We start from the raw sequence: 12829 nt of genomic DNA on the forward strand, positions 1-12829 counted from the left end.
TGCTTGTGCAGGCTCTGATTCCCAAAATCCATTGCTCAGGCTGCCAGAAGAGGGATTTTTCCAAAGAGTTTCATTTGAGGGGGTTTCTCTTCACCTCCAAGAACCCCTGTGAGCATCCTGCTTCTGAACCATCCCAGCAGGAGGGAGAGATCCAGGCAGGATTTGGATTTAACAGCAATTCCCCCAACAAGGAGAGCAGAGCTTCATGGAATAGTTTTTTTTTTTCCTGTTGCTGTTGCTGAAACACTGTTTTCCAAATTAAAAATAAATAAATGTCTGCTTAAATCCTCATTTAGAGCAACATGAAGTGGTTTGAAAGGAACAGCCCGGCCTGCCTGCCATGCTGGCAGAGCTTTGTAATGTCATCTCTCAAATCTGACAGGATGCTGAGTATTCCATTAGATCTGTTGGATGTGTGTGAGCAGCAAAAGCCTCCAGAAAACAGGAGTTTCTGTTCATCCAATTATCCTGACACAGTCCTTTGTAGTACTGCTCCACATTCCAATTTACAAACAAAGTAGATTTTCAAATACAGGATTTTTGAGGGCAGGGAGTGGGAGAATTGTTCTTATTTGTTTAATTTTTTTTTAAAAAGCACGAAACAAGTGGTGCTTTGCTGTGCCTGGTTCTGATCTAAATGGAGTCATTTGTAAAGTCTGACTTCCATCATTAGGGCTCCGAAATGAAGGATGAGGAGGAGAGGATGCAGTGATCCCTCTTTATCAATTTATCTTCACCAATTTATCTTTATCAATTCTCCTGGAAAGGGACACGGTGCAATTAGGGGAGGAGATGTTTCCTGGGGATGCAGCTCAGGCTCTGAATTTTGGGATTGCTGCTCAGTGTTGAGTGTCTTGTTGCCATTGCTGAGGGGTTTGGGAGCCAGGTTTTCCATCAGGAACAGGGTTGGAGGGGGATGTTTGTTGGATGGGATCTGGCAGGGATGGCTCTGGGAGAACCTTGGTTAGAAATGTGTCCCTGAAAAATTTCCAAGCCTGGCTGTATCCTAATTTTGAATTCCCCCATGCCAGAGAATCCTGGAGTGGTTTGGGTTGGAAGAGACCTTAAAATTCCTCTGATTGCACCCTCTGGCACCTTCTCCTGGATTTGGGATGTTCAGCACTGGGGAAATCCCTGCAGGTTGCTGTGTCCTCATGGAGGAGTTCCCCAGGATTTCTCATCCCATCCATGGTGCCGCCATCAGCTCTGGTGGGCTTCACCAAAGCTTGGGAAGCTTTTCTTGGCCTCTAAATTCCCTTTGTGGGGCACAAATCATCCGAGCTGAGCTTTTGTTTGTGTGGAGAGTTGGGAACATTCCCTGGGGGCAGGATGTGGAGAATACCAAAATATGGATTATTTTGTAAAGCTGCTCGTACCCCCAAGCACAGCCACAGAGCAGAGACTTGGAGGCTGCAGGGTCCCAACCCACATCCTTGGAAAATTCAAACCAAAATCCAAATTCAGCCTTGGAAACTTGGAATTGCCTGGATTTTATTGCGTGGGAGGGAATTTTGGGGTATCCCTGTGTTGACTTGGAAAAAGCTGGAAAATCACTACAGGAATGTCTGTCACTATTTTATCTGAAGCAGAAATAGATTTTTACCCCAAAAATGGGAGTTTTAGCAGCCCCAATCCTTTTTTTTTTTTTTTTTTTTGATCCATTGATATCACATTTATTAAAAACCTTGAGATCAGGCTGGAAATCTCCTGTGATTCCCATCCACGTGGGACCTTTGGGGCATCCCAAACCCTGCTGCTTTTTCTTCCTCCTGCTGCACTTGCAGGTGGATTTGGAGCAAAAAGAAACAAAGAGTTCGATTTGCTTTGACAGCAGCCTGCTGTTAATTAGTTTTCCCTTCTTAAATTAATAAAAAAAGACAGCTGCCCTGAACAGATTGAAGCTGCTGAGGAAGACAGGAGCAGCAGCAGCAGCTGTTCCTCATGAATATTTTCCAGCTAAAAATTTTTTTGAAGTTCTTGCTGCTTTATTTAAAGAGAAAGCCAAAAGCTGTGAGGAAATGATGAGTGAAAAGCTGCACCCAAAGCAGCACCTCAGGTGAGCTTCAAGGAGCCTCCTCCTGTCTGAGCCTCCTGCAGCAGCTGTTCCAAACAGGTTCTTTTTAAGCCCAAAAAAAACCTCAGCACGATTAAAAAACCCCTCTTTAGTTACATGGGTAATTCTTCTTGACAGCTTTGTCTTAGGAATGTGCTAATTTAGGGATGAAAGCCTGACAAGATGAAGAACACGAGGAAGAAGGGTTTGAAGTGGGTTTCTCCAAGGATAAGGGCTGGCTCGTCAGGAAAGGGCTCCCAGAAAATGATTTGGACGCTGAGTAATCCCAATTCCTGTTGGGTTTTCCCAAATCCTCACAGTGAAGGCTCTTTTATCCCAAATCCTGCAGTGGGGGCTCTTTTATCCCAGTTTCTCACAGTGAGGGCTGGGTTACCCCAATTCCTGTTGGGTTATCCCAATTCCTGCAGTGGAGGCTGTTTTATCCCAATTCCTGCAGTGAGGGCTGAGTTATCCCAATTCCTGTTGGAATTATCCCAGTTTCTGTTGGAATATCCCAGTTCCTGATGGGTTATCCCAATTCCTGCAGTGAGGGCTGGGTTATCCCAATTCCTGTTGGAATTATCCCAGTTCCTGTTGGGTTATCCCAAATCCCGCAGTGGAGACTTTTTAATCCCAATTCCTGCAGTGAGGGCTGGGTTATTCCCATTCCTGTTGGGTTATCCCAGTTCCTGTTGGAATTATCCCAGTTCTTGTTAGGTTATCCCAGTTCCTGCAGGAAGGGCTGGGTTATCCCAGTTCCTGTTGGAATTATCCCAATTCCTCTTGGAATTACCCCAGTTCCTGTTGGGTTATCCCTATTCCTGCAGTGAGTGTTGAGTAATCCCAATTCCTGATGGAATTATCCCAATTCCTATTGGGTTATCCCAAATCCTGCAATGAAGGCTGGGTTTTCCCAATTCCTGTGGGAATTACCCCAATTCCTATTGCGTTACCCCCAATTCCTGTTGGAATTACCCCAATTCCTATTGGGTTATCCCAATTCCTATTGGAATTACCCCAATTCCTGTTGGAATTACCCCAATTCCTGTTGGGTTATCCCAATTCCTGCTCTTTTATCCCAGCTCCTCACAGCAGAGGCTGTTTTATCCCAACTCCTGCCTCTGGAAGCTGCAATAATCCCAAATCCAGGTGTTTGTGCTGCTCCCAGATGGTTCTGCCAGGTGGGGTTTCTGTCAAACCCTGGGGGTGGAGGAAGCAGCCGCCAAATCCAGAGCAGGAAAACAAATTGCTGCTCCCTGGTGTGAGAAAAAGGATGGGGCCCTTGGAGATGGATGAATTCTTGTTCCCTTTCCTGGTCTTTCCCCTCTTCTGGTGGAATTTTGGATCAGGGAGGGAATGGTCGCACTTGGGGAGGAGTCCCCCAGGTGTGGGGCTCCAAGATAATATTTCCCTTAGCCAATAATGGTGTTTAATTTTATTTTCCTGCTGTTTGTTCACACCAGCTCTGCAGTTTTTAGGTTCTGAGTGCTCCCCTGGAATGGCTCTGCTGTGTAATGGGTTCATGGGATAAATTCCAGAAAAATTGGGGGAAACCAGCTCAGCATTTTCCTCTCAGCATCCTGAAGCTCCTCAGAGCTTCCCTTTTGCTTGTCTCCCATTTTTAGTGGGTTACAGAGGGGTTGGACCCCATTTTTATTTTGAAATTAAACCTCTCCAAAGCCCTAACATGGAAAACAAATCCCTCTCCAAACCCCTAACATGGAAAAACAAACCCCTGCTGGTTTTGAGCAGTCAGGACAAGCTGATCCCAAAGGGAAGGATGCAGGATGTGGGTGATTCACATTTTTATTTTTAAAATAAAAACTTGACAATCCCTGAAGCTCAGCTCAACCTTTCCCTCTTTTTTTTCCTTTGTTTCCCACCCCTACAGTCAAGAAGCAGATGGAGCTCAAGTCCAGAGGGGTGAAACTCATGCCCAGCAAGGACAACAACCAGAAGACATCAGTGTGTAAGTTTTTCTGGCTCTTCCTCACTGTCTTTTTTGATAACAATCTCCTGGAACATTTCATTGGACTTTCCAGTAATCTCTAAAACTTCGCCACTCTGAAAAGTTTGGGTGCTTTTCCCTCTTCCCTCTGCATTTCTGCATCACTTCCCTCCTCCCAGTGCTCTGGTCACAAGCATTTACTAACTCCTGGAAGGGCGCAAGGCTTGGATTTTCTGCGTTTGGTGGATTCTGTGCTCCAGGGTTGTGGTTTTAGGCTCTTTTTAGTGGGAAAAACTAAGAAATTTGGGGTTGGGATCGGTGCTATTGCTGTAAATAAGGAGCAGGGATAAGGAGCAACATTAAAAACAAAATATTAGAAAATTTACAGAGGCAGTCACATCGTCTTCCTTTTTCTATTTGAGTTTTATTTCATTTTCCCTGCAGAAAAATCATAATTCTGGGTTTGCAGTGCTGATTTTTCAGGTTGCAGTGCTGATTTTTCAGGTTGTAGTGCTGATTTTTCAAGTGTAGTGCTTGGTGTGTCAGGAGCAGAACATTGGGGTCACTGCTGTGCCTCCCTCAGGCAGGTGGGAAATATTTCAGTTTCCCATCAGGTTCTTCCCAAATCAGGAGCAAAACCTGTGGTTTTTGTCCCTGAATCTTGGGCTCTTTCTAAAATGAAACAGGAGGGATCTGCCTGGGAGTTAATATTTTATGTGGATTCAAATGGGAGCAGGATGGAGCATTTTTCCAAATGGATTTTAGGGGAGAAGCTGGAATTACTCATTTTGTTGCACAGCCCATTACCCTCATCAGAGAGGAGCATTTGCACAGCTCAGCTGGGTGGATTTGTCATACAAAATTCAGAAAAATGCATGGACTAGAGCAGAATTGGTGGATTTTGCATACAAAATTCAGAAAAATGCAGGGACTGGATCAGAATTGGTGGATTTTACATAAAAAATTCAGAAAATTGCATGGACTGGAGCAGAACTGGTGGATCTTGCATACAAAATTCAGAAAAATGCATGGACTGGATCAGAATCGTGGCTCTGGAAGGAGAGTTTCCCTCCCAGCTCCCAGGAGAATTTTTAGGCTCTGTTTTTTTGGGAGCAAAGCCCAAAAAGGTAAAAAACAACCCAAAATCTCCAGAGCAGAAAACACTTGGGGTGTGTTCAGGGGAAAATAATTCAATTTTAAAGGGAATTATTCTTTAAAATGGAGTCCTGGCTGGGTGATACATTCCTTGCCAGGAAGAATTTATTGGAATAAACGTCCCAGTGCCCTTTACTGAGTTGGAAAATTCCCCTGGCTGGGTGTGGAGACACAGGGGAATTTGGAGTGGGGGGATTTTTGCCCTGGATTTTGGGGAATTTTGGGCAAAGGAGTGAAATCATTGATTTAATGAAGCATTGTGGTGTTAACAATACACAAAATTCCCATTTCTCCTTCCTGGGAATGGCCTTTGGAGCAGTTTTACTCATTTTTAATGCACTGAGTTGAAGAGGACACAGCAGCTGCATTCCCTTTCCTGCAGATCCTGCACTTCTGAGGAGGAAAAATAGGAATTCATTCCCTTTGCCTGGTTTATCCCATCCCAAGGGGCTCAGAGCTGCCAGATGGGAGCTCAGATCTTGAGGGCAGCTCAGGCTGGAAGTTGTTGAGCTGGAATAATGGAGATGGGGATGGCGGCCCCATTCCATGGTCCTTGTCACCCTCCAGCTCCTTCTCCATGCCCTGCTCTCCATCAGCTCTGGATTTTTCTTATTTTGTCCTTATTTTGGAGCCTTCTGCTCCCACAGGGAATTCCCAGCTGCAGAAGTGCTGATTCCCTAGGAGATGGCACCAGGAAAATCAGGTTTTTATTTTATTTTTATTTTTATTTTTTGCAGTCCTCATCTGTTCTGCTCCCTGCTGGATTTGCAGGGTTGGCTGAGCCCCTCTGTGCTCCCAAAACTCCGCGAGCTGAGTTTGCATCACAGATAATTCCAAAGAAATTTCCTATTCCAGAGCAATTTCCAGTTGCTCTGGCTCAAATACCAGAAATTCAGGAATTTTTGTGTCTCTTGGTATCACTTAAAGCTCTGCCACAAAATCCTAAAGGCTGGAAAAGATCAAATCCAGCCTTCAAGTCCCTGTTTTATTTTTGATTATTCCTACCAGCAATATTTTATTTTCAAGTGCTGTTTGCTAAAACTTGGCCTAAAATCCTCCCTGGAAGGATCCACTCTTAAATCCTGCAGGTTTTTGGGTTTGGGATTGCCTGGTCAGATTAAACCTGGTGTGTTTTGTGTGAAAATGTAGTGATGTAACAGCTGCTTGTGTTATTGCAGGGAAAAAATCCATAAAAATTCAATATTCTGTGGGGAAGTGCTTCTTGGGCTCAGTTATAGTGGATTGTGTTTGTTTTAAATCATAATTAAGTGCCTTGTACTGCTCACCATCAGTGAAATTATTTGGAAATCTTGCTTTAATCACTTCTGGAGGGGAGATAATACTGAGAGACAAATAAATTAGGTAGAAGAAATAGTTTGAGATTTTAAGCCATGTTTTGGAGGTTGTTTCTGGCACTGAAAGCAGAGTGTAAGTGTGGATATTCCAGTTCCCACAGTGGGGGAATTGTGGTGGTTTGGGTTTAAAAAACAGCATCCAAGTGGGTTGTGTGGTGTTTGGGTGAGGCCCACCTGGAGAGGCCCTGGGTGAAGGACTGGAAGTTCTGTGCATGTTTAGCTTGGTCAAAATCCTCTTTGCAAAGTCATTTTTGGGGTGGGTTGAGCAGTTTCTAGGTCTCAAGTGTATAGGAATTTCTGGATTTTGGGGAGGTGTCTGTGGGACAAGGAGCATTCTGAGGCCTTGTGGGTGAAGGACTGGAAGGACTTGGGTGAAGGACTGCAACTTCTGTGTGTGTGCAGCTGGGTCAAAATCTCCTTTGCAAAGTTATTTTTTGGGGTGGATTGAGCATTTTTTAGGTCTTAGCCAAGTCTGTGGGAATTTCTGGATTTTGGGGAGGTGTCTGTGGGACAAGGAGCCACCTGGGGCCTTGTGGATGAAGGACTGGAAATTCTGTGTGTGTCCAGCTCGGTCAAAATCTCCTTTGCAAAGTCATTTTTGGGGTGGGTTGAGCAGTTTTTAGGTCTCAAGTGTGTAGGAATTTCTGGATTTTGGGGAGGTGTCTGTGGGACACAGGAACCACCTGGATCTTGGGTGGGACAGCCTGGAGATGCTCTGGGAATTCTGCACTTTTGGGAGTGCTTGTGAAGCTTCATCTTCTGAGCTGTTCTGGAACATTCCCAGCTGGGAAATAAGCTGGGGTTTGGAGCTCTCATGGTAGAACACTCCCAGCTGGGAAATTGGGGTTTGGAGCTGTCCTGGTGGAACATTCCCAGCTGGGATTGGATTTTCCCAGTGTCAGGACCTGGCTGTGACCTTTTCACTCTTGGTGTTGTTAAATTTGGGGGCATTCAGTGTCTGGGTTGGTGTCACTGAGGTTCTGGAATCACTTCATCCTTGGTTTTTTGGGTGCTGAAGGAACTTTGGGGGTTGGAAATGCAGCAGGACCTCGTTGGGGTGAGCCCTGCACCCCTAAATCAGCTCCAAGCTCTCAGGTCTGGTTTTTGGGATCTTTCCCAGAAGTTTGCATGGAATTACCCTGGTGTGACCACTCAGATTAACCCTTTAAACCATCTAATTCCTGCTGGAGTCTTTCCCATCATCTCCTTTCACTGAATTCCTCATGCTGAGAAATGCTGGGGCTTTGTCAAATTGTTTATTTTTTAGGTGCTGCTTTTATTTTGTAGTTCTGAAATTCAGTGAGAAATTGTCCCTTGGGAATCTGTCAGTGAAGTTTTTTTTATTATGAGAAATAAAATTAAAGAGGATTTTAACAGTGGCAAACTGAACAATCAGAACTGGCTGTCACTGAATTCATGAGGAGGGAGAAATTGAAAAAAATCAGGAGGATGAGGGGATGGAAAACCAATCCCATGGTTGGGGGAGAGAATTCCTGAGTTTCTAATGCAGACATTGAGCAGTTCATCACAATTTTTTTCTAGTAATCTTGAGGGGTTTATTTGGGAATGGCCCAGCCCAGGTGAAACTTTGGGAAGGTGAACACAGCAAATTCTCAGCATGACAAATCCATTTTGTAACCTTCGGGCTCCTCTATTTGTGTGTGTGTGTGCTCAAAACAAAAGCTAGAGAACAAAAATTTCTGTAAATTAGCATCTCATTCATCTCCTCCTTTTCTTTCACTTTCTTTAAAAGAGAAATTCCCCAACTCCCAGGATATGGAGATATCTTCCCTCAGCTTTATCTTCCCTGTTCTCTGCTTTATCTGTTCGTGTTTTTAGGTGTTAGTGAATCTCCACTAATGAGACATGAGCTGGGTTTGGGCCTCAGCATTGGGGGTGACAAACTCTCCTCTGGGGCCTTGGTTTTTCTGGGGATCTGGGATTGTTTCTCTTTGTTTTCCTGGGGTCTGGGATTGTTTCTTCCCAAAATTTTGAATTCCAGGCTCCATTTTTATCTGATATGGGAAATAATCACTGGGAGTGGCAGCAGTGCCCACTCTGGGGGTACAAAAGGGGTGATCTGAGGGGGATTTGACCATGGGAGGAGGAATTTGCTGTGGGAATTGGATTTTTCCTTTGAGGAAGAGTTCCCAGGTGGTTAATTCCAAATATTGGGTGGTCTTGGCTTTGTGTGTGTGGTTGTTACAGGTGTGTGTGTGGTCAGGGAGGTTTTTACAGAGGAAAATCAAGAATTTGAGCACTGTCTTTCACTCCTACATGGCTTTGGGACATAAAACTCTCATTGGGTCCCTCATCCTGAGGTGAATTTTCCTTTTTTTGGAGCTGCTTGTGCACAGGCATCACCTCTGGGTGCAGGGAAGGAACCCAAGGATGGTGGTGGCACCTGGGGACTCCGTTCAGCCAAACTTTTCCTGTCAGAAGCTGGGAGTAGAATCCATGCGCTCTCCCTTCCTTCACTGAATTCATTCCTGATTCCTGATTTGGAATCCTCTGGGCTGGTGAAAAGTGGCAAAGCAAAGTTTGGAGTTATAGAAAATGTAGGGATGTCAAATTCTGCTTGGTTGCTGCTGACTGAGCTTACCAAGGGTTATTGTGGTGGTGTTCACAGGGATCCCAAGATGAGGGAAGAGATGAGAATCTTGACTCCATGTTTCAGGAGGCTGATTTATTATTTTATGATATATATTTATTAAAAGAAAATGATGTATTAAAACTATACTAAAGAATAGAAGAAAATATTTCATCAGAAGGAAGGGAAGGAAATTTCAAGGAAAGGAAATAAAATCTTGTGACTGCTCACAGCCTTGACACAGGTGGCTGTCACTGGTCATCAAATAAAACCAATTTCACATGCTGAGTAAACAGTTCTCCAAATCACATTCCAAAGCAGCAAAACATGGAGAAGCTGAAGCTTCCCAGCTTCTCAGGAGAAAAGATCCTAACGAAAGGATTTTTCATAAAATATGTTTGTGGCAGGTTATGGACATGGAAAATGGGAAAATAATACCTCACATGTTGTTTTCCATGAATCCATGGCTCTGTGCCCTCCCACACAGACAGGTGAGCACCAAAGCATCCTGTGGGGACAATCCCAGCCCCATCTCTGCTCCAGCACGGTGGGAAGGGAGGAAAAATGGGCCTTAAAAAGGAAATTCCTATAAAGAACATAAAGGGCATCAGAAGAGTGTTAGTGCTGAGGAGAAGCTGGAATATTTTTGGGATCAGCAAAATTGGGAAGCATCCTCCTTGTAGGAACAGCTGTAGCTGGGGATGATGCACCAGGGGTTAATTCCAAATATTGGATGGTCCTGGCTTTGTGTGTGTCCAGTGTGGGTGGATTCTCCCCATGGATTCTCCCATTCCCCCTGCAGGGCTCCAGCTGCTGAGCCATGAGAAAGGGGCTGGTGTCACCTCAGTGTCACCCTCCTCCTTTGGGGCACCATGCTTGGAATAAAATTGGGATTTTCTTCCCTGTAATCCAGTGCTGGGCAGAGGTGGAATGGAAATTGGGGTTCTTTCAGTGGTTCAGCATGTGGAATGTGGAATTTTGGGGCTGTGCTTCCCCAGGAGCGTCATCCTGTGCGATGAGCCATCAGGGAATGGAGTTTTTTTGGCTGAGAAACATGCTGTAGGTTTGGATGAGAAGAAAACCAAATCCCATCGAGCTCCTGTGGCAAAATCCCCCTTTTGTCCTTTATTGCTGTGCTGGAATTCAGCCTGGAAATCAGGATTGTGCCAGGGCTGAGGGACCCCCAGGTTCCCCTACCCTGAACCCTCCTTTGTGCCGTGAGAGGGCTGGAAATGGGGAGGGTGGAGCTGGGAGCTTTCTGCAGTGCTGGCCACCACCCCATGGATTTCATGTTTGTTGGCATCCAGGTTGCTCCATAAATTTTTCTCCATGTTCCAACTAAATGACTTGGCTTTCAAACCCTCGACTTGCATCCCCCTCTCCTTTCTCCCTCTCGTTCTGTGCTTGGTTTTTCCCTCCTGGGATCACTCCCTGCCTTTCCATGGAGTTGTTTTCTTTCCCTGGCACACTGGGCTGGGTTTTTGAGGGCTCTGAGGTCACCTTGGAGGGTGGCAGGTGGGGCTTTAATCATAACAAACAGGCTCTGTGATTGGTGTCATTTAGCAGAATGGAAAAAAAATACCCAAAAATCAACTTATCCAGAGGTATTTCTGTAGTGGAATGGAGGGGAAACTGTGTCCCTAGCTGGCATTTCCTAGAAAACACTCAGGTGTGTAAACTGAGCAGGATATTTGTTTCCAAAGCTGTTGTTTTTGTGGAATAAAACATTGAGGTTTCTGAGCTTCCAGTTGCCATTTTTCTCGCCACATTCACCAAGCCAGCTGCTGAAAGAATTGTTCCTTTTGCTATTCTGTGTCTGTATGTGCTGTTTTTTTGCTTTGTAGTAACTCAGGTTGGTGTGTCCCAGGGACATAATTTGTGTCCAGACCCTGGGATTCCCGAGAGAGGTAAAAGGATAGGCAACGATTTTAGGTAAGAATATTTTCTGTGTGTTCTGTGCATGAGCTCCTGGGTGTGCTCCTGGTGTGGGGGGGCTCTGTTTGCTTTGTCCCCCTCCCAAAATCCTGCCCAGTTTTGGGGAACACGTGTGTAAAACCCTTCCTGTGTGTGCTGTTCCACAAAGATCTCTTGGAGTGTTTTTATCCTTTCCCAATCCAGGTTTTGTGCTGTCATCCCTCCCCTGGAAAAACTGAAACGGCCAAAAGAAAGAAATCACTTTTCAAATTAGCTCAAACCCCAGCATGGCCCTGCCCTTAGAGAATTTGAGGTGGCTGAGGTTCCTTGTCACTGAGCCTGTGTGGTGCCAGCTAATTGGGGCTTAGGAAGTTTAAACCAGAGCTGTTGTTCCTTTCCAGTTCCCAGTTTTGCTTTGCAGGGATGCCCCAGCTGTTGGTGGCCATGGGGAATCAATATTTCATCTGATTCTGCTGCCCAGGGCTGTTTTGCTCATGAAAAGTGTCTCTCAATCAAATCCCAGACTGTCAAATCCTCCTCAAGTCCAAGCAGAGGAAAGGGAATCCCAACAGTCCCTAAATTCCATGGGATGAATTCCCAGCTGCTGATGGTGTTACTCCAGTGAACAAAGTTCAGAATCCAAACCACCGAACAAAGAGCAGAACTCTCAGCAGTTGATAAAGATTTTTATTTCATTTTATGAGAATTCTGAATGTGTCCTCTCTCAGAGCTGTGGGTGAAATTCCCACTGAAATGTCACTAAAATTTGGGATTCCAGGAGCTGTTTTGCTCATGGAAAGTGCCTCTCAATCAAATCCCAGTCTGTCAAATTCTCCTCAAACCCAGCAAAGGAGAGAGGGCAGAAGAAAGGGAATCCCATAAAGTCCCTAAATTCCACGGGATGAATTCCCAGCTGCTGATTGTGTTACCCCAGTGAACAAAGCTCAGAATCCAAACCACAGAACAAAGAGCAGAACTCTCAGCAGTTGATAAAGAATTTTATTTCACTTTATGAGAATGTCCGCTGAGCACGTCCTCTCCCAGGATGAAATTCCCACTGAAATGTCACTAAAATTTGGGATTTGGGCATCAGCATCTGGGGCAGACACAGCAGAAGGGAGGCAGAGCTGGTCCCTCCTCCCTTCCTGCTGGCTGCAGGGCCAGGGGATGGCCCTGGCCCCAAATCCTGGGGTGCAGGAGCAGGCTGATGTCCCCTGTGTCCCCTCTCCAGGCTGGGCTCCAGCATCCAGTTCTCCTGCAACGAGGGCTACGACCTGCAGGGCTCCAAGAGCATCACCTGCAAGAGAGTCAGCGACATCATTGTGGCCTGGAGCGACCACCGGCCTGTCTGCAGAGGTGAGGGCTCTGCCTGGCTGGATTTGGGGATTTTTGGGAATTCCCAGCTCCTTCCTGTCCCTTTTCCATCACCCATCCTGCCCTTGGGTCGAATCTCAGAATGGTTTGGGTTGGAGGGACATTGAGGACCATCCTGCTCCTTCCACTGTTCCTCCAAGCTGGCCTTGGACACTCCCAGGGATCCAGGGGGAGTCTGGCTGAATTTTGGGATTTTTAGGTATTCTAGTTCCTTCCTGTCCCTTTTCCATCATCCATCCTGCCCTCGGGTCGAATCTCAGAATGGTTTGGGTTGGAGGGATATTGAGGACCATCCTGCTCATTCCACTTGTCTTGGACACTCCCAGGGATTCAGGGGGAGTCTGAGGGAGCTCATCTTGGCTGGATTTTGGGATTTGTAGGAATTCCCAGCTCCTTCCTGTCCCTTTTCCATACCCATCCTCCCCTCAGGTCGAATAATC

General features: G+C 45.7%; 1 protein-coding gene across 1 annotated transcript in view; it reads left to right on the top strand.

The window, feature by feature from the left end:
- Positions 1 to 12829, top strand: part of LOC128937664 (CUB and sushi domain-containing protein 2-like) — a 139811-nt gene that overhangs the window by 4229 nt on the left and 122753 nt on the right. Inside the window, exons 3-5 of the mRNA XM_054277459.1 lie at positions 3945 to 4022; positions 10946 to 11033; positions 12247 to 12371. Coding sequence (XP_054133434.1) covers positions 3945 to 4022; positions 10946 to 11033; positions 12247 to 12371 — 291 coding nt within the window. The remainder of the gene's footprint in view (positions 1 to 3944; positions 4023 to 10945; positions 11034 to 12246; positions 12372 to 12829) is intronic.

This window comes from Melozone crissalis, unplaced genomic scaffold, assembly GCF_028551555.1.
Source record: "Melozone crissalis strain CALT ecotype California unplaced genomic scaffold, PUWL_Pcris_2 ptg000020l_1, whole genome shotgun sequence".
In the NCBI taxonomy this organism is placed as follows: domain Eukaryota; kingdom Metazoa; phylum Chordata; class Aves; order Passeriformes; family Passerellidae; genus Melozone; species Melozone crissalis.